At 38.2% G+C, this 23,149-nt stretch overlaps 1 protein-coding gene across 2 annotated transcripts in view; it reads right to left on the bottom strand.

The window, feature by feature from the left end:
• Positions 1–6,437: 6,437 nt before the first annotated feature.
• LOC136879192 (protein NATD1) overlaps positions 6,438–23,149 on the bottom strand; it is a 42,222-nt gene continuing 25,510 nt past the window's right edge. For both annotated transcript variants that reach the window (XM_067152965.2, XM_067152966.2), the window contains exon 4: positions 6,438–6,649. In XM_067152965.2, coding sequence (XP_067009066.2) covers positions 6,536–6,649 — 114 coding nt within the window. In that variant the 3' untranslated portion in view covers positions 6,438–6,535. The remainder of the gene's footprint in view (positions 6,650–23,149) is intronic.

Here is a 23,149-nt window from a genome sequence, read left to right as displayed (position 1 = left end):
TTTAGACATGTGAACTGCAAAAACTATTTTAAATATGTGTGTCAACAAAAGGAACTGTTAAAAAATGATTCAGTCCAGTGAGAAATACCCATGAGACATGCGTCTCTAAATTGTAGTTATGTGCGATGTATGTAATATTTTCCATTTTGTTTGTTTCTTATGTAAATATAGCTATCTGACACCATAAAATTGAACTAATAATGTCTCATTCAGGATTTGGCAGTCTTAAGAGCGTGTTGATCAATTCCGTTGAGGGTGTCCTCATTTTGGAGTTTCAGAATACAGTAACCCCACTCTAACACAGTATTTTCCATCATTGCTAGTATGAATGTCTACTTATCTTCATTTCTCAAGGGTGGCCAACTCCCTCAATTTGACTGGAAATAATAGTACAGATAATAGTACAGATCAGAAAAAATAAAAAAGAACATTGAGGATCAAGAAATATGCAACATTCAGAGAAGTATGTTCATCTTAACCCTTTGTTGGTTGAGGAATGAGTGCAACTCCTCACCTTCTGATGTTGTTATTTATAATATGAAGTTAAATAATTAAATAATAAACCACTGTTAGGGTGTCAGGAGTTGAGTGGGGCATTGTTGACTTCGGTGGCAGCAAGACATTGTTTCCCTCAATATTGCACTAAGAAAGAGTGCTGTGCTCACCTTCGACCTGCAGTGCTACTGTATCTTTACACTCAACTACTGCCCAGGATTCATTCTCGATAATTTGCTGGTAGACGTTGGGTCAAGATATGAATATTAGGCAATGGCTGTTTAAAGAGATGGATGATGTTCCTGAGTATATATGCCTAGGGAATATTGACGAATCAGAGGGTTTGGATGCAGAACAACCTGCGAACGGCCATCATGACAGTACTTCGGAAATTCCTGGTGGTGAAGCAAACACAGATACACCCAACAATCCTGGCCCTCAGTACACTGTACATGACAATGTTATGTTGTAAAATATTTATTCGTCTCCACAAAGCAAGAGAAGACTGAAAAATAATATAGTAATTCGTTCATCTGGAGTGAAAAGAGGACAATAAAATTCAAAGACTGTGTATGAATCATGATCTCTGTTTTCCCCAGATAAACTGCCTTGCACAAATGCTCGTTTACATCATACACGAGGTAAGATCATATATAAACAAAATTTTATTTTTTTATTTAAATTCATTTATTGAAAAACACAAGGCAATTACAATTTATTTTTCCACATAGTTTCCAGCTTTGGGAATGCATTTGTCCCAGCATATGGGCCCTCATCGTAAAAAGAACAGGGTTGTTTCACCAGCCAGTTGCGCACAAAGTCTTCCACCCTCTCCTCATCTTCAAATCCTGCCCTCCTAGAGCTTCTTTAAGCGGTCTGAACAAACGGAAATCACAGTGCGATAAGTCTGGGCTTTAAGGAGGTTGATCAAGTGTAGTCCAGTGCATGTCCTGTAGCTTGGAGACAGTTAGAGCTGCAGTACGGGGCCGCGCATTGTCATGAAGGAGGATGACCTGTCGAATCGGTTGGTCTCGTCTTTTGCAGCAATATGCAATCCTCGCCTTGTTCAACTGCTGGCAATAGTAAGCAGCATTGATTGTGCGTCGCTTATGCAAACAATCAATCAGCAATAATGTCTTTAACCCGCGAGTGGTCACAAGCCGAAATGTAACATGAGTGGTCGCGCGTGAGATTTCCTCTCACATTAAAATAAATATGACATTTTTCATAGTTTTGTGGGGCGTAAGGCTGAAATTTACTACTGAAATGTAACGCAAGTTCTACCATATATATTTTAGATAAATGAAACGAAATGGCGTATGGCTTTTGGTGCTGGACGTGTCCAAGGACATGTTCGGCTCGCCATATGCAGGTCTTTTGATTTGACACCCGTAGGTGACCTGCGCATCGTGATGAGGATGAAATGATGGCGAAGATGACACATACCCGCAGCCCCCGCGCCGACGAAATTAACCAATTAAAGTTAAAATTTCCGACCCTGCCGGGAATCGAACCCGGGACCCCTGTGACCAAAGGCCAGCACGCTAACCATTTAGCCATGGAGCTGGACTTATTTTAGATAAAAATGAAATGATTAGCTGTTTATTAAAGACACAAATTACTACTTAAAACAACATAGCAATGTACAAAAAAATAAAATCTCACACATCCATTATTTCTAGTAATATTTACGTACAAAGCAAGCTTTCTGAACACAATAACATTTTGAAAAACAAGAAGTGCTCATAATACAAATACTAACGCGTACAACAGAAGTAAGTTTCCCGCTCCACTTCAACATAACACCAATGTCATTGGTCGCGCGATGAGAGAAACTCTCAAGCAGCACGCACGGACACATAGGAACCTTTGTTCTGACTAGGAGAGGGGGTGCTTACCCTTCAAATGTGAATCACTCTACTCACGACAGTTATAAACTCAGCTAGAAGAGGGAACAGTCACCTCCCTTTCATTACTGTGAAGTAATATCACAATAAATACAAATGTGAGAGAAAATCTCATATAGCGACCACTCGCGCGTTAAGTTTTCGTCTGTAATGCTGGTCCGAGGACGGCGATCGTGTTGCTGATTTCCCACATGTTCTCGTCCTTCCTTGAACTTTTTATGCCAAGCAAACACACGCATCCTTGACAATCTTTGATCACCGAACTGTGCAGTCAATCTCTGGCAAATATCCGCCACTGTAACTCCTTCACGAGCAAGAAATTTTATAATTATGCGTTGCACAGTGGAGGGGTGCACCTGTTGCTCCAACATCGTGAATGTTACTGACAAAACGACGGGAAATATTTAACAGCACGCACTCCCTCACTCCTAACGGTCCTCCCTAAGCACAGCAGAAGCGCAAGGCCAGTCCTACAAACTGTTGATGTTCAGGAACAAAAATCCTGTTTATATTTGATCGATCTTCATAAGAGCTAACTATTCTCGGAAGAGTGATGTTGTGGACATCAACCTTGAAGAGATAAAGGCGTGCTATATTTAGGTGGAGTAATTAAGTCATCCCATTACGATCTTGAATAACTCTGGGCAACTGAAATTTTTTGTGTGGTTATGTCTTGCTACAAACTTTATTTTTGAGAGCACTTCAGTTTGATGATGACCGAGCTCGATAGCTGCAGTCACTTAAGTGCGGCCAGTATCCAGTATTCGGGAGATAGTCGGTTTGAACCCCACTTGATATAGATGTTGATTTCCATAGGGAATCTGAAATATTTGTCCCGAATGAGCAAATTTATAATACCAATATAAATGGTCCGTTATTGGACATTATAAATTTTCCAGCTAGCTCATTCTTGGTTGCCAGCGTTTCGCCCTCGTGTGCTAGGGTGGGCTCATCAGTTGGTACCTAGCACACCTACCAATACGCTGGCTAGTGCATACCGTGGAGGCCACTGCGTAGGCTAACTGGAGCCACCGGCAGTGCCAATGCACTAAGAGACTTTGTCTCATCACTAAAAATTGATGCCTGCTTGGCCATCAGATGATATTCCCTATGGGAATCAACATCTCCCACTCCTAGCCCTTTCCCGTCCCATCGTCGCGATAAGACCTATCTGTGTTGGTGCGACGTAAAGCAACTAGCAAAAAAAAAAAAAAAAAAGTTTGATGATGCTCAGACAAGACAGGCCAAAAAGCTTGTGATAAATTTGCACTAATCAGAAATGTTTTTAAGAAACTTATAGAACAATGCCAAGAGCTCTATTCTGTAGGGGAATGTGTTACAGTGGACGAGATGTTGGAGTCCTGTGGACGATGCAGTTTTAAGCAGTTCATGCTTAGAAAGCCGGCGAAGTATGGACTCAAGATCTATGCTAGGGTCAATTAACGGATGTTCTACACGTCTAACATGGAAGTCCATGTTGGCGTTCACTATGGCATGTGTGTTTACTACTGAGATGTACTAACCAGCACAAAGTAATGTGTGTTACAATACTGTACTCATACAATAACAATACATAAAGAACTGCAGAAAACTAGGTTTTCACACATGCCATGCAAATGTCATTCTCTGCTATTCCATACGAGTTCAGTAGAACTTTCCCATACACTCTGTGAAAAGTACATGCAGGGAGAAAACTTACAAAGATAGTGTTTATAACATCCTGGCCAATATAAGTTGCTCTTCCTTCGTATATATTTTTCTCCAATTGACCATGGTGCCTATATGTTGACTTACAAATATGGAGTGGTGCACAAAAAAGCACCCACTACTACGAGTAGATACAAACAACAAATAAAATTAAGCTAATGCAAAGGTCTCTAGTCTTATACAGAAGGTGCTGAAAATACACTGTTGTGCATGTCTTAATATTAACGTTAAAACTGAATAATTGAAAAAGAGGTTCAACCTATTCAATACATAAGAGAAAGAAATGTAGTGATTACATTCTTATTTAATAGTAATTAGAAATGGGACCGGTTTCGACCCTAGTCCAGGTCATCGTCAGCCGTTCAAAACATAAAAAACATGAAAAACAATGCATATGAAAAAGAAAAAAGATTAAGTGAACTCTGGATCGGTATAAGATGAAATATAAAATGATGATGGGGGTAATTGAGTAATTGTGCTCCTGCTGAGTTCTTGGAAAACAGTTGACTTGAAAAAACTCAGCAGGAGCACAATTACTCATTCAATTATACTGAATTGCGTTGTATATATCTATATATACGTACTTAACTTCCCGCAACCTAGGCAAATACTGGATCTTCAGGATATTCTCCATTCTACTTTGGCGTTCAAGACCACAGCGCATGACCTTGAGTGTGCTGCGCTGATCACTGGGAGCTGGCAGTTTACTTCTATAAATCTATTCGTCTTCGACTTCAACATATTTATAGATCTTCATATGTTGTTCGCTAGTGTTGTGACTTTGTACCTGACGGTGTGTAAAAACTGACCCATTTGACCGTTTTCCACTGTTCATAAACATTGTGAGACTTTACCTATCATTGCGTGTGCCGTACTACCATTTATAATATTACGTACTGTTTTCTTTTAAGTGACTCACAGTTTCTACCCCCATCATCATTTTATATTTCATCTTATACCGATCCAGAGTTCACTTAATCTTTTTCTTTTTCATATGCATTGTTTTTCATGTTTTTTATGTTTTGAACGGCTGACGATGACCTGGACTAGGGTCGAAACCGGTCCCATTTCTAATTACTATTAAATAAGAATGTAATCACAACATTTCTTTCTCTTATGTATTGAATAGGTTGAACCTCTTTTTCAATTATTCAATTTTAACGTTAATACTTTCAATACGGAACAATGAAAATTTTTATCTTTAAATACATGTCTTAATATGTTATCATACGCTCTGTGGCATCAATTCTCAAAATTTAATTATATTGTTCTTCAAGTCTTCTATTGTCCTTGGATTATTTGTCTACACTTTTTCCCTTAGACTGCCCCACAGATAAAAGTCACAAGTGGATAGGTCACAGGTGGCAGCCACAATACTACTTCGCTAACAGCCCTTTCTTTTATGAATCTTTCATGAATTCGTGAAATTGACTTGTGTGAAGTGTGACGGGTTGCCTATCCTGTTGAATGGCAGCGTATGAGAGTTCATGGGCCGTCAATTGTGCATAAAATTTCTCGAAGATTCCCATATACACATCAGTGTTTACTGTTTGTTTCAAAAAAAAAAAAAGGGATACAAAATCCGACTTGCAGACACAGCACAGCACACTCCAATTACCTTTTTATCGAGAAGAGGTTCCTAATGAAATATAGGGTTAACATGTTCTGTCAGACAGAACCAGGCTTCATCACTCACGAAGTACAGCAGTGGATCCAATGATCCATTCACAACTGTTCAAAGTACCCATATGCAGTAAATCACACATTTTGCCATGTTTTCCTCCTACTGTTCTAGGGCACATGCCATTTTGTAGAGATTTAAACCTATATCCTGTAAAATATGTTGACAAAACCTGTTGCAACAATTTACGTATTGACTTCTTAGGACTCTGAATATTCACGGTTGAATATCACAGTGATCACAGCAGGTATACAAATGAACGTTTGCAAGTGACCCTAGTATGCCACTTCTGCATCAAATTCTGCATACTGCTCCTTGGTGGTAGGGAATCGCCAGGAAATTTATTTTCAAAAATATCCCGCATTTTCTTAAATGATGTATGGCTCTACTGTTGTGATTCTTTCTTGAAGCACTTGCTGAACACTTCACATGTCTGAACCAAGTCTTCACAACTTTCATACTAACAATGGTAAAGTATATATAGTCGCAACAGTTTTGCAACAATAAGTGATATTAGGTGGGCAACAATAACAATCAGGCAGTATCAGTCTCTAAACAGGTTGGTTTTTGGTGCACCACTCTGTACAAAGGAAATATACACACAGGGTGGCCTTATGTGTTTCAATAACAAAAAAGTACAACAACAGTAACTCAGTGCTCAGTGTATTCTATATTTTACAGTCCATGACAATACTACTTGTGCCAAGGAGATATTAAATACTAACATACTGTACCATAAAAGAAACTACTCCACAACATATTTTTGGTATCTCTTATAATTATCCTCATAAAACTTTTGTAGAAAGGAACAATTCAGCTTCATTTTCAGATTATGTTTAACACAGTAGTCGAAAACACCCTGCAACAAGAAAACATTATAGTTAAAATCTGAATATTTTACCACGAAAAAAAGGCACATGGCTGACATATAATGACATTCTCATACTATGAAGTATCTTTCGATTTGTTGCCTATATAAATAGCTTTTGTTTTCAGCATTTTTCAGAAAACATTTTCTGCATGTTGTCTAACTTGATCTAATTATGAGTAAAACTTGTAGTGTCTCTATATCGATGGTATTCTGGCAAAAGGTCGTAACCCACATTAAAATTATTATTTTTACTTATTTAAGTTGATTTCTGTCTTATGCATGTACTGGCAAAAGATCGCATGCCACAAATAAACAGAAATATATTTTATTATATATTTTATTATTCAACGAGCAGTCAGGTTTGAAACAGGCAAAAGGTCGTAACCCATTACCACATGGAATACGCCTACTTGAGAAGGAACATCACATGGACTTGTAACTGGCAAAAGGTTGCAACCCATGACAGTAGTTTGGTATGTAATTAACTCTAAAGTACTCGTGATTGCGCACTCAGTGCACCACACATGTCATCATGCAAGTATATTTTTATTGACAAATTATTTTTATTTTTCATTAGAATTGTCTTCCATTAGTCTTTTGTGCACTGTTTGTTGCCTTCTACGGGAAGTCTCTTATAATCGTTCAGTTTATTTAGGGCTGGAAGAAATCTGTCAAGTGCTGGTTACAGAATTAAATTTTTTTTTTAATAGAAAAAATAGAAAATAGAAAAAACAGAAATAGACAAAATAGAAATGACAATTCTGAAACTGAAAATCAGCAAATAATTTACAGTAAATAAACAAATAAGTAATCAATAAATAACTTGGAAAGAGTGCAGCTACCAATGATGCTGAATAAACAGGGCAAAACTGAACTGCGCTGAAGCCAGATTTAAATTCATGCGTTTTAATATGCCGTAATAATTATACTTCTGATACTTGAAACACAAAAATATACTGCACTGACGTTAGATTTGAATGTACTCATTGCCATAATAAATACACTTGTTAATGTTAGCTCAGGAGGTAAATATAACATTCATATAGAAGCTTAGTGAATTTCCATTACTTTATATTCTTATGTAATATAGTGAGGTAAAATAACGTAAATATTATGTAAAATATGTAAAGAATTAACTGATCAACGATATAACATAGAATTTAGGCATTTAATTTGATTAACTTTGAAGGAGACAATAAAATATGTAACGGAGCACACAGTGCGCCATGCGAATGTTTGAGTGATGAAAATGAACGCAAGTGCTTAAGGGTTAATGTTAGTATTTTGAGAATGGGAAAGAACAGACGAAAACGATGTAACAACACAGCAGAATTTTAATTTTACATAAATTTGTAATAAGACTAATAATAATAATAATAAAAATATTTTGAACTAATTGCTTAAAATAATGTTATTAAGGAAAAGTTACTGGATTTAACATTGGTGCGCTTGTTCAATAATAACAACAGCAATAGTTCAGCTCTTCAGTGTTGTTCTGTGTTATGGTAGTACATCTGAAATCTTGATATGCATACTGCTAAGTGATAGACCGAAATTTCCATAAAATGAGGTGAGATTTGTGAGATTTTTCATTATTATTGATTTTTCAATATATCTATTTCAGCACAGTGCTTTAAAGATCAAGGAAACTTTTTAAAATGGCTTTGGCACTGTTTGCTGAGGATGGTGTTTCAGAAGACTGGCTTAGAAAAGAAAGTTCAGGATACACCCCTACAGACTGTAAAGAGGCACATGCTGTTAGTGACAATTTCAAACGTGTGTTTTGAAGGTGTTTAAAGAATCTCGACAAATTCTGAGAACATTCTCGTTATAAATATATCAGTCAGTATTTTGGACTCTAAATCTGTTGAAAGAGGAAGTATAGCTGAGACGGGCAACACGTACCCAGTGGCATTCAAACAGTTCGGCAAACTTTGAACTCCCTGGCCACTCACTGGCCTAGCAGGGTGTGATTTATGACGGCAGTGGGCTTTAAAACGGAAGTTCGCGTTCCCCTTCAGAAATCCTTACAGCTCTGTTGCCAATGCACCTCTTGTTAAATAGACGTCAGTCTCTTTTTTAAGCTCAGACAATTCATACTTGCTTTTTTCGCTGTTTGAAAGTTTTGTATTATTTCTTTGCTTCGTTAATTAATATTTGTGAAGTGTGTTGCTTTTCACTTGACTTCATGCAGTAATGTGGAGGTCGTGGGAATCACACCTGGAAATTATCGCATCAGAAAATCCTGAATTTAATCTGCCAGTGCATGAAACGATCCTCAACCGAGCACCAGTAGCAGTGATATTCGACCAAGTAGTACTGGTTCCGTGTCCGCGAGTGATACTCGACCGAGTAGTAGTGGTTCCGTGCCCGCGAGTGACACTCAGCCGGGTAGCAGTGGTTCCGTGCCTGCGAGTGTTATTCAACCGAGTAGCAGTGGTTCCGCGCCCGCGAGTGTTACTCAGCTGGGTAATAGTCGTTCTGTGGAGAAAAGAGAGGCGGCTAAAACTTTAAGTAAGCAAAGTCAACAGCTGGTATGTAACGCATACGAATACGTTATGAAGAACAACTTACGTAAGGGTTATATTTCGGAGACAGCTAAAATGTTGAAACTTAACAGGAAAACTATAAGTAAAACAATACAGAGCGGACCTACAACTCTGAAAAAGTGTGGTAATAATAGGGTTTATCTTTAATAAAATTGATGATTTTTGGTGTGACTTGGTGAGACGCGAGGTATATACATTCTTTACTAAAGGTAAGTCACCAACCGTACAGGAATTGTTAAAACATTTGAAAAATGTGTGTGGCTTTCCTTATGAAAAAACTACTCTACGACAGCTGTTGATAAAACTTGGGTTTTGTTTCTGTATTCTGAGGAAAAACAGACTTTAATGGAATCTGCTAGAATAGTAGCTTGGCGATACAAATTCACAGACCGTCTCCAGAAGTTGCATTCCAAGGGGTGCAGAGTTGTCTATCTAGATAAAACTTGGTACGATACTCATGACATTGTGAAGAAAGGATGGGATGATGGAACTTGTAACACCAACATCGCGAGGCAAGCGTATCATGGTACTGCATGCTGGAGGCAGTGAGGGCTGGGTTGAGAACTGCCTTTATTTGTCAGCTAAAAACATTGGAGACTGCAAAGCTGATAGCCATGACGAAATGACAGCTCAAGTTTTCGAAAACTGGTTTAGGTCTCATCTTCCAGAGAACCTACCAAGTGACCGAAAATGTATAATCGTGATGGACAACGCAAGCTATCATTCGTGGCAGCTGATTAGGTTTCCTTCCAAGAACACTAATATTAAGGACATTATTGCGTTTATGGAGTACAATAACATTCCCGTGCCAAAACCTATACCCATCAAGGCAGTTATGTTGCAGGAAATCAAATCAGCCAATATCAGTAAAAGGTACGCTGTAGAGGAGATCGCAGCCTCATGTGGACACGAAGTTTTGCGACTCCCTCCATATCACTGTATTTTAAACCAAACCAAACCAAACCCCATGGCACTACAGCCCTTGAAGGGCCTTGGCCTACCAAGCGACCGCTGCTAAGCCCGAAAGCCTGCAGATTACGAGGTGTTGTGTGGTCAGCACGACGAATCCTCTCGGCCGTTATTCTTGGCTTTCGAGACCGGGGCCGCTATCTCACTGTCAGATAGCTCCTCAATTCTAATCACGTAAGCTGAGTGGACCTCGAACCAGCCCTCAGGTCCAGGTAAAAATCCCTGACCTGGCCGGGAATCGAACCCGGGGCCACTGGGTAAGAGGCAGGCACGCTACCCCTACAGCACGGGGCTGGCTCACTGTATTTTAAACCCCATAGAAATGATCTGGTCCCAGCTGAAGGCGTATGTTAGGAAAAATAATGTTACGCCAACTTTGAGTGCTAGTGTATGTCAACTTCTGCGCGAAGGAACTGGAACGATCGGTCCTGACAGGTGGTCTGCTTGTGTTCGAAGCACCATTAAGACAGAAGAGAAGTACACGAAACACGACACGGATAGCAACCAAGATAGATTTGTAATTCACCTAGCAGACAATGACGAGGACGACGAATAGAGGTAAGGTAAAAACTGCATTTGTTTTTAGAGTAGCTAAGTTTGCTGGCTATTTTATGTCCGAAATATATACTCTGATATTTATTATTATTATTGTACCGGGAGGTACACCCCAACGCCGCGCATTCAAATTCAGCGCCTAAAGAACTCCTCTATTGGTAAAACAGTGAAACTGAAACTACACCTACTTAGAAATTTACTCAGAAGATGTCACCACTAAAATCTGATGTAATTTTGTTATTGTGAAGTTTCCTGAACTGTGTGAATCTCTACTTGTTTTGTTTGCTATCCATCAAGAAATTTGGACATTCTGGCACAGATGTCACTACTAAAAACTATGATCATGCACCCTGGTGGGAAGTATAAGAAATTATTCAAAGAAGTTTTGTATTCATAAGTTTTTTTTTCTCTGATTGATGTTCATTTCTTTTTGGGTTGGCAATATTTCCTTTTTATTTCTGCCAGTTTTGAATCTAGCCAATCCCTAATTTCTGTAATTAATTTTCTACCAATGACAGTCTTCTTCTTCTTCTTCTTCTTCTTATTTGATTTTGCGTGTAACTTTTAAACTGACCAATAAACATGAGAGGGTGTGGCTAGTTTAATCTTGAATGGTCTCGAACTTTCCCCGAGGGTTTATAAACTGCGGATTTTCATGTTTCTTGGCCAATTGATCGTCATCTTACTGAGTGTGTGCGTCAAGCAGGATGCGGGCGGCCTCTTCATCAGCTGCTAGAACTTCTACGAGGTAATGGCCACATAACATCTTTATTTCTCGCTAGCTGAACAGTTTAACCCAAGGGAAAGGTCCAAAACGTTAACTATGTAACCTTCTTTTCTAAAAATGTAACTTTTTGCCAGCTAATGTAATTACTTCATAAAATCTTTAACTGTAAATCGGAGATAGAGAGTGATATACCCTCTCAAGCTCCCTTTCATCTTGGTTTGAGGTGCCACACTTTTGTTTCTGCAATGTATTAAAGTTATTTCCATGCGTGCTACCTCAGTAGTTTGGGAATAGCCCCTGTTTCGTCGGCTAAGCGCCCTATAGGTTTTTAATTTTTTGGAGCTCAGTCTTCGACTCCATTCAAATTGTACTCGGGCCATTTATTTAACCTGTTCTTTTTCACCAAGGCCCTGTAGGTTGGGTACTAGATGCCTCTGTGTAATAAAAGATTTCTATTTGTAAATAGTGCCTTGTATGGCCAGAGATTATTAGATATTCATGGTATGTTGCCTTGAGTAGGCTTGGAAAACTGAGAGCACGTTAGCTCTTTTTCAAGTGCTGTAAAAGTGCCTCTGGGAGGCTTGATATTGTAATTTACGGAGCAAGTGCTCCATGTATTAGGGGAGTTCTGCCCTTGTATAAAATTTGTGCTCTTTTGTAAATTAGAGCTAGGAGCTCAGGAAAAGTTAAGTGAGGGCTTGAAGCCCACGATCTGTTTATACCACCAATCTTGTCTTTCCTAGACTTTAGTAATGATTACTACTAGTACCTGTAAAATTGTTAAATTTTGTGTGTTAAAAATATAACCTTCAGTTTACGTTTTAAATTCAGTTCTCAACATTGTAGTTAGACCCATTCACCCCAGCACCTTCTTTCACCTCTGCGATCCACAAATACCCCGGAACAATTATATTATTATTATTATTATTATTATGATTATTATTATTATTATTCCAGTCCCTAGTTCATGATTTTACTTTTCCTTTGTAGGGCGAGTTGGCCGTGCAGTTAGGGACGCACAGCTGTGGGCTTGCATCCGGGAGATAATGGGTTGAAGCCCCACTGTCGGCAGCTCTGAAGATGGTTCTCAGTGGTTTCCCATTTTCACACCAGGCAAATGTTAGGGAAGTACCTTAGTTACGGCAACGGTCACTTCCTTCCCACTCCTAGGCCTTTCCTAGCCCATTCTCGCCATAACACCTATCTGTGTCAGTATAACATAAAACAAACTGTAAAAATTTGTTGTACTTTTCCTTTCTTTACTGAAAGTGAGACACTGATATTAGCAGCATAAAATTAATATTTTAATAGGCCTACTTTGGTATCAATTTAAGTTTAGTCTTTGTCGAGTTTATTTGCCAATTCCCTCTTCCTGTTTTTTCTTTCTTTCTTTCTTTCTTTCTTTCTTTCTCTTTTCTTCTAACATCTGCGACCACCGCACGGGTTAAGCACGAAACAAATTATTCTGTGATATTGGTTTGTGCTGTGGTTCACGATCAGGTTTTTATATTTATATTTTGACTTTAGAATAAATTAAATGTTAACATGTTTAAATAATCGACGCAAAATATGACAACCTTGCTTTTAGAACGCTCACTTGCCTTTTAAATGACACGCGCCCCTTGTGTCCAGAGGAAAGAAACTGACTAACAACCCTCATTATCAGTAGGGCGGGCAGACTTACAACCCTCATTATTACCAGGGTGGGCCAAGTTTTGAGATCAGAAGATTCCGCATGGGTATGCGTTCAGCGTCAGGACTATAGTAGAGTTCATGGTGACTGTGGAAGTATTTTGGTATAAGACAGTGTGCACCCCCAGGAAGTGACCACAGAGGATAAATGTGAGTCGGTAAATATGTCAATGCTATGTGATTTATTTCTCAAATCCTCCAGAAGTAGAATATGTTATAGCAGAACATGCCAGAACAGAACACGAACCAATATGAAATGCACAGATCATGACAAAACAAATCAAAAATCCTCAAAATGTGTTACAATCAGAATATGCCAGAGAAGAATTAGAAGAATCACAACAATACGATACACAAACAAAGCAGAGTGAAAGTGGTCATAGTGATTGTGAGAGCAACAGCAATCCAAGTAATGAAGAGGCAATTGATTTTGGAATTAGAAATCATCATGTAAGTGAAAGGGATGAGAACCAAAGGAAAAAGATTCTTGGTATGGAACAAACCAAGAGGAAATATGCTGAAAAGTGCATGATGAAGCCCAAATTACACACATTCAAGGAACCTTGTGTTCATGATTGTTAAAATACTTCTCTCAGGACAAACAAAAAACGATTTGCTCAGACTTTTGGAAATTAGGTGACTATAAACACAAAAATCCAGCTTTATTTATTATTTACATATTTTACGCCCACATTGGAGCACTTAAATCAATACATTTGAGTTAATTTCTTCTTTTTCTCCCAGAACTTTCTCATCCTCTCCGACCTGGAAGCCCTTTGTGTGTCCGATATAGTATTTTGTTTCCGTTCAACTGTTTTTAGTTTGAGACTTATGCTTTGTTCTTCAATATCCTCTTCTCTTTTCTGTCTTTGATTTGTTGCTGAGTTATACCCAATTCTTCCAAATCATCCTGAACTTCTTTGAACCAATTATTATTGATTTTTTTTTTTTTTAAAAATCAAATAGCTGTTTCAATATCCTGGTGTCTGGTAATATTGATATGTGACAGAAAAAGGAAATTCTTTCTTTTACACATTGTAGATATTATTGATTCACATTCACGATAGACAATGTTGTTAGGCAACAATCTCCACTGTCCATCAACTTGGTGTTTTTTATTAATAATTGTTCTAAGAATTCTTCTATCAGTTTTTTGTAATTTGTCTGTTGTAGATTTTACATTTAATTTGAATAAAGTTTCACTAGCGTACGTTGCCTCTGGTTTAACTATGGAATTATAGTGTTTCAGCTTAGAGTTTATCGAAAGAGATTTTTTTTTATAGGTTGGCCAGATAAGTCTGTGCTTGTTTAAATTTAGTTGTTCTGTGTTCTATTGCTTCTTTTTCATTTGTGTTCCATGTTATTATTTCCCCAAGATATTTGAATTTCTGAACAATTTTAATCTCTTGATTACTGTTCAGTTGAATAACTGGTAAATCAACTTTAAAAGTTGGCATCATTTCTGTTTTTTCAAATGAAATTTGTAATCCCATTTTTTTTGGCTACAATTTCTAGTTGTTCAATTTGAAATTTAGCCTCTTCTATTGTATTTGCAAGTAATGCTAAATCGTCCACAAAAGTAAGGCAGTTGAGTTTAATATTTCTACTGATCTTGATAGTTGGTTGGCATTTTTTGTTCCATACACGCATAACCTTCTCCAATGCACAATTAAATAACAATGGTAAAATCCAGCTTTATAATAAATAATGTTAAGAAAGAGAACAAGAAATGAATGTATGAGAAAGGTCATGAGATTAGAAAGAAAGCAATTATGAAATACTTCTTGCCAGCAGTTAACGAAAATGTGCAGGCGTGTAAAGTATTTTTCCTTGGTACTATCGATCTTTTTGAGAAAAAGGTATACAACTCCCTCAACAATCAGACTGCCATAGGATCACCTCAAGAAGACAGAAGAGCCAGACATGAGTCGAAAAGTAAAACAAGCAAAGCAGTAGCTGAATACCTGCCAGCAAAAATGTTGTAACCCTCAAAATGCAAATTTTTCCATTGATACAATGTTTCTGCACCCGCACGACCCAAGGCGACATTTAAACAAAAGAAAAAAAGGCGTTTAACGTTCAAGTTTGCCAACATAACTTCCTACATGCCTCACTCTAACCGCATACATCGTTTATGCATGGAAACCTAGCATTCTAGAAAAGTGAGGTTTACAACGTTTTTGCCGGCAGGTGTTCAGTTGACCAAACAATCACACACATAAAAGGTTTACCCAGTTCCTTACCACTTGCTGCAATGAAATTGAAAAACATGTTTTATCTGTGTGAGAAATGCATAATTCCATCAAAATACCACTGTGAATATAAATCATTATCTTCTAGTGACACAGTATGAGATGTTCTACCTGAGAGTGATGAACATGAAGATGATAAAACTTAACCAAGAAAAATGTGATCAAATGTTTTTTAAAAATGCCCAATTTTTTTCAGAAAAAGCTATTTCACGTAATTGTTGGATAACTGCTGGTGCTTTTTGTCAGAAAGTATTTTGTTTAGATATAAGTTATTTGGCATTTTTGATTAATTAAATGATGATTAATATCTCTGTAACGTTATAATTGAACATAAAGAAATAAACTAAAGATCTGTTAAAAAACTACACATTTTCTCTGATTGTGTGCTTTCTATTTTAATAATTTAACGCCATCAAATCGTTATTTTGCTCTCCTGAAAAATTCATGATTTGAGGGTTGTGACCTTTTGCCATAACACCATCGACATGGTTTGTAATGAGTCAATTAAGGATCAATCCACAGTTGTAGGATGATACAATCGAGTTCTTATATTCTTATATCCCAAATGTTAACAAACCTGTTTTAAAATGTTAGGGCCGATTGCAGAAACGGTGTTTAGATGATGTCTACGATTAAACAATGCCTAAGTATCGCTGCCACATTGCAGAGCCGTTATTTATCACTTAGAGTCTTAGACACTGTCCAAAACCGACTTTCGAACACTGCCGAGAACACTGTTGAACCTCAAACGAGAGGAGTGAATCACAATCAGATGTTATGTACCATGAAACATATAATTTGTATTATGTTGAGATGATACCGACCGGGCGAGTTGGCCGTGCGCGTAGAGGCGCGCGGCTGTGAGCTTGCATCCGGGAGATAGTAGGTTCGAATCCCACTATCGGCAGCCCTGAAAATGGTTTTCCATGGTTTCTCATTTTCACACCAGGCAAATGCTGGGGCTGTACCTTAATTAAGGCCACGGCCGCTTCCTTCCAACTCCTAAGCCTTTCCTATCCCATCGTCGCCATAAGACCTATCTGTGTCGGTGCGACGTAAAGCCCCTAGCAAAAAAAAAAAAGAGACGATACCGGGAAGAAAGATTAGTCCGACGGCCTCACTGTGGATCGCCCGCTGCAAAATTGCAGCAATACATTTGAAATGTACGGGAAGTTAGAGCTTAAAATAAGATTTTGCTTTTCAAGAGACTTGTTTCTTGAGACTGACAAAGGGACAGTCCAGTAACTGTTAACTTGAATACAATTCTTGGCAACCGATGTGCTAATTCAGATAAGTTTAAGGCAACTATGAAACAGGAAAACGCAAGTGATGGTGATAGTTGTTTAAAGAGAAGAACTGGAGAAGAAGAGCCATGGCCATAATAACAGCCCTAGCATTTGCCTGTTGTAAAAATAGGGAAACTACGGAAAACAGTCTTCAGGGCTGCCGATGATGCATTTCGAACCTACGATCTCCAGAATGCAAACTAAATCTATACGGCCCGTACAACACATTTGGTTACACTTTACTATTGTTTCATCTTCCCTTCGTCGAAGTTATTTACGAGTAGATTACATTCACCATAACAACGCTATAATCAAGGCTACACTTCCCCATACGGTGGTGTGCTGCTTTAGTGTCGATAATATTATGAGAATTTCCACCGAAAGCGATATTCTTATCTGTGAGCAAGTCATGCTCCTCAGTAATGTGTAGGAAGAAAACAGCTGACTGGCGTTCGGTGCCAATTTCATTGGTTGTGACAAGCAAAGAGTTACATGAAAGATACTTCTATCTCCATTTTCAAACCAATATTGAAACTTTAAACGATGTCTAGTTAAACAATGGCTGAATATTGTTTATGCAATGGAATACCGTGCTCGATTTAGACGTTGTTTAAGGTAGATGTTGTCTAAGGCTTAAAACTAGTAATCATTTCTGTAATCAGCCCTTAGTTGGAATTTTTGTTCCCCTAACAGTATTATTCACAAAACATCCGATTTGTATCTTTACCAAGGATATTTAAAAAGTGCTTACTGTTCTTGGTGTGATCGAGCTGACCAGTACTTTTACATATGGATACAGAAAAAGTGACATCTCTGTTCTGTTGCTATTTGAGGAGACCAACACTGCATCTTTAACTCTCCCCTGGTCGACATATAATGGAGTCACGCCGTCGGTCGACATATGAGCGCAGTGATCTTCAAAATAATACATTAGCTTATATGAGGAAATTGTCACTCTAACACACATTTTCGAACCCTGCCTCTACATTGGACACACTACAAAACAAGACTGAAGTAGGACTGTAACCACCATGGAGCCTCACTTTCAGACTTTTTTGTGGCAGAGATAACAAAGTGTGTTCACCACAGACTGGCACCTCACATTTTTCACACTTTAGAGGTAGTTCTGCAGTTCTTTCTTTTAGGACAGAAAGCACATTTTTCATCCTGTCCCTGGTCTGAACTGGCTGCGGAGTTGTTCTTTCTTGTTCAAGTCCGAGGCACTTTGCCATGCTGATTAGCATGAATGCTGTGCGCTGACAACCCTGCAATCATATAGGGCTTTATAAAATCCATTGCCAAACTTTTCTGGAACTTCCTCCAGATCATTTGTTCTACGGTGTTGCACCTAAAATGACTTGGGCATTAATGCCCCCCACTGTCAAGCATAGTGAAAAAGATACAGAGAGGCCAACTGTAGCATACCCTGGCAACAGTAGACAGTGATTTCATCCCATCCACCTTATTCTATAAAGCAATGCCATCTACCCCTACATACTGACGACCAATGTTTTCTGAATCTCTGTTATTCTTCCTCAAGCAAAGGTTCCACTACCTTCCTATATCTCATTTTGATGATCTTTTCCAGCAGCTTCGGGGTGCAGGACAACAGCATTATGACTACAATTTCTACATTTCTGTCTGTTGCCCTTTTTAAACAGTGGGATGACGATTCCTTTTCTCCAATCTTCTGGGATTCTGTTTTCTTCCCAGATCACTGAGAGCACTCTATATAGACAATTTAAGGCTGGAATTCCAGCTGCATTTATCCTATCTGAAGTGAGATCATCAAAGACCGAGAACTTTCCATTTTGTATGCTCTTTAGTGCTGTAACTTCAAGCCTTGTTAATGGGGGTCTTCCTGGATTTAATCTATTCTACAGTTGTTGTTGGTGGTGTTGTCTCTCCACTTACCAACATAGTGACATAGGCTTAGCTCTTCATTTCATCTCTAATTCCTTCCTCTGTTCTTATCATAATTTGTTTCCAATTTGTGTAGTCATATAACTATACATGGTTCAGGATAGTCAAAGCACGTTAGCTTGCCTCTCAATTCCAGCTTGGTGATCGGTGATCTGTGCTGTGGGTTGAATAAACTTGGACAATCTGACAATCCACCAGCTCACCTGATATGAGTTAACTCGGTGCAAGCGAGCTGGCGCGAGCTCTGCCTCCAGGTGTACGAACAAGTGTATACGAGTGAATAGAGGACAATTATTGTGCTGCCTGTAAGCATTTGAAAGGTTATTCAGGTTATTCATCTGAGAGGATAGGCATGATATCCGGTATTTCTAATATACTTAGGCCGCTGTATTTACTTAAATTGTTTTGAATGATGGGGTGAAAGAATGAAAACCTACAACCTGTTTTCCAGTCAATGACTGGGTCAGGGATGGGATGAATGAAGCCCCCAACTTGCAGCGAGGATAGGAATTGTTCCGGCTGCTGAGAGATGTCGCACTCTTCTGGGGCAATGATTAATGAATGACAGATGAAATGAAATGATAGTGGAAAGTGTTGCTGGAATGAAAGATAACAGGGAAAACCAGAGTATCCGGAGAAAAACCTGTCCCACCTCCGCTTTGTACAGCACAAATCTCACATGGAGTGACCAGGATTTGAACCACGGTATCCAGCGGTGAGAGGCCGGCGTACTGCCACCTGAGCCACAGAGGCTTTTCAATCTCAGATTAGGTAAACAAAAGTCAGAAGGAACAGTTTTCTATTTCTGCCTGTCTATCAAGGCATTGCAGGATAACAAACGCTGCTACCACTCTCATTAATCTAAATAACATTGATCCGCATATAAAATTCACACTTGAATCCGAAACTGGACAGAAAATTAACTTTTTAGATGTAACTAATATCAGGCATCCAGGCTCCTTAAGATATAAATAGGGGCCAATGACCTAGATGTTAGGCCCCTTTAAACAACAAGCATCATCATCATCAAGATATAAATATATAAGATTTTCAGAAAACTTATCCAAACAGTCACTACAATCCATCAAGATTCCTCACACCCTCAAGTTCACAAACGAACAGCACACAACAACAGGGTGTACCGGCCTTCAATGTTCCAATGTCAAAAAGAGACCTCAAAAATGATATGAACACTATTCGTAATATTGCTAAATCTAATGGATACAACAGTTTCTTTGTTGAAAGAATAATCAATAAATATAAATATCGCCCCTCAACCACTTTGAAAAAAGATAAACAAAACAACTCCTCGTTTTCTAACTTTACATTCAACGAACAAATCTACAAAGTCACCAACATCTTTAAAAAGCAGGATGTGAAAGTAGTTTCCAAAACCAATAATGGGAGTGTAGAAGTATTATATAATGCCACATCCAAAAACAAGTTCAATAGTTTTTCAAAATCAGGAGTGTTCTTCAGGATTAATTCCCACAGTTGTAATTCTTCTTACGTTTAATATAAGATACTCAGAACACGTTAATGCCTTGAAGTTCAATAGATTTTTGGCTGTGGGACAGCATATGCAAGACTATAATCACAAATTCACAGACATAAAACAAGATATGTAAACTCTCTCAAAATCATCAACAAAGTACCCCTCCTTAACATTACAGAAAGCAGCTTCATACATATAGATCAATCCTTTAACCCGAATTAGAATCTTAATGAAATTTCAGAAAATCCTGTTTGACCTTCTAATTCCTATTTTTAGAAACATCCAACCAAAAAGTCGTAATTCAATTTTTCATAATATTCCTCAGCAACCATCTGTGTTCCCACATCCTTCGGCCCCGCCTTAATTCCCCTTCCCCTCTCTCCCCTTTCATTTCACCCGCCCTTTCCTTTTCCGTGTTTCCCTTTGAATCACAAGATCCAATCTCAACTCCTCCCTGTCAACATGAGGCACACAACAGTAGGTCACGACCACATGCCGCAACGAAAGGTCTTATATAACCTATGCCATTTGATTAGCTCTCTCTCTCTCCTTTTAGTTCATTACTTTTTGATTATCATTTATTTAGGTTAACTTCATGGACACCGCATTGAATTGCAAATCTCTACCAGCTGCAATCTAAGAACATACCAGCTATTTAATCATATCTCCGTGTGCCGTCCTTGAAACAACCATTGACAATTTCCAACAGAGGAACTTTTCAGTGCTTTTCAAGATATTTTAACAGGAAACACAAATGAAACATTTTAACATGATGCAATGCATCTAAGGATTTTAGAGCCTTATTTTAATTTCATCATATATTTTACGTGTTGTGTACATAATTCATCCCAGATGCTTTTAATACTTTTTTACATCATTTATGTATGTTTATACTTTTGTTTTAGTCATTAGATGTGTTTGTACAGTTTTGTATTATGGCTGATGATGGCCAGCCAAGGCCAAAACTAGTTCCTAGATTTAAAATGTAATGTAAACATTGCATAATATAGTATTGAAAAGGAGTTTGGTTATTAATGTCCAAATACCTATGCAGGGGCACTACAGGCAGGTTTCAAGGAATAGGAAGGAAGCAGCCATGGTCCTAATTAAGGTACAGCCTAAGCAATTGCCTGGTGTGAAAATGGGAAACCACAGAAAACCATTTTCAGGGCTGCCGACAGTAGGGTTCGAACCCACTATCTCCCGGATACTAGCTCACAGCTGCGCGCTCCTAACCGCACGGCCAACTAGCCCGGTGTGTGAGGGTTGATCATATGCACTTTTGCCTTCAACATTCCCCACAGATAACAAACACAGGGTTTTAAATCAAGAATCTAACAGGATAATTAACCACAAGATCTTAGAGAATGAAGTCTATATAACAGTCAGCATTTACTGTTTCATGGAAAGTTGTAGGCCTTATAATGCTATAAACACTTATTGCACACTAAACTTCTATCTTTACATTGTGATGTGGACTGAAGCAGCTGATGCAGATTTTCTGCACTGTAGTAACAATTGTTTTGACTATTTACATAGCCACTTAAGTGCAGCCATGCCTCATCACTAAAAAATAAAACTTCTGGGTCAACATACCCTTCGTGAACTGACTGAAGCAACTAGTTACAATACTCAACCATATCAAAACTGTCAATCCTCTTAAATGTTGGGCAGCAGAGAGTTTGTACGGTATGGCTTTTAAGTTTTATTGTATGGCATGATTCAACAGGGCTTTTGTTGGAGTTCTTGCCAAGAGAGCTCCTATTTCATCAAGCTTTTCCTTTGTTAAAACAGTTCGCCTCCTGCAATTTTTCTTGTTAAGAATGGACCTGGTGGTGTGAAACTTCTTCACTAAATTATGTACCATATTCCTATGGGAAGGGAGGATGCCAGGAAATAGCAGCACTCTCTAAAAGAAGAATGCTTCGCATAGCACAACACAATGAATGCACGCTGTTCTACTGTATACATCACTCATTAAATACACATTAACTTTTGTATTCATACAGAAACTATGCTATATTAAAGCTAACACACTGAACACACTCAATACCATAGATGTTAAACTAAAATACTGCAGTGAAGTCATGGGACTTATTGTTACTGGATTAGATCACCTCAGCCAGACATGAGGCAGGCTGATTCCAGAGAATAGTCCACCCAAGTAGGAAAAAAAAAAGTTTAAAATAAAACTCAACAATGTTTTTATAGTAGATAAAACATGAAATTTTATTAATTTTAAGATAAGTATTCTTTTATTGATGTCTTTCAGTTTTTAATTGTGTGGTTAATTGAGCCTTTATGTACAGGCTCAATCAATTTGATATTTTTCTATGGTTTTAGGAATTACTGTTTGTTATGATGAGAAGTTATGAAAATAATTGTAGTAAATGTTAATTCTAATGCTCTTTCTCTTCGCAGTAAAGTACTTATTTATGTTATTAACAGTTTATATAACGTGTAATAAGACGACAAATCTATTGCTGCAGGCCATGCAAACACGAGACGAAAAAGGTATAAAAGTTTCTGTAGACGAAAAGTGCATGGGCCAATTTGAATAAAATTTGGTATGCAAAGCCAATACTGTACACACTTTCAAGTTGCTATATCATTGTTTAAAATTTCAAATGGTCATACGAAGCTGATAGTAAAATATGTTGTGTATTTACGACGTTCTCATGAGCAGGTGACTGGGGAGTTCCCCGTTGCCGCAACACGCTGCCCACAGGATGCAGTTTCTGCATCACACTCACTTGTAAAGGACATACTTTAGAATAGCAATCAGTGTTCGCACTGAGGTGATTTTTAATAATGCCACTTACTCACAAGGAATGTTGTAAACAGTATCGCGAGAAGAAAAAGAATGATGAGGATTTTAAAAGAAAGGAAAGGGAAAGGCATGCAAGGAGAAGAAGAAAAATGACACCTCCTTGTTACGTGTACGCCGCCAACAGGTACAAGAATTGGTGAAGAAACGCAGAGCTCAGAAGAAACTTCAGGGCTTATCAACAGTTACTTCCTGTTCTACAAGTCCAACAAC

This window comes from Anabrus simplex, chromosome 8 (assembly GCF_040414725.1).
Source record: "Anabrus simplex isolate iqAnaSimp1 chromosome 8, ASM4041472v1, whole genome shotgun sequence".
Lineage (NCBI taxonomy): Eukaryota > Metazoa > Arthropoda > Insecta > Orthoptera > Tettigoniidae > Anabrus > Anabrus simplex.
This window is presented reverse-complemented; position numbering and strand designations above follow the sequence as displayed.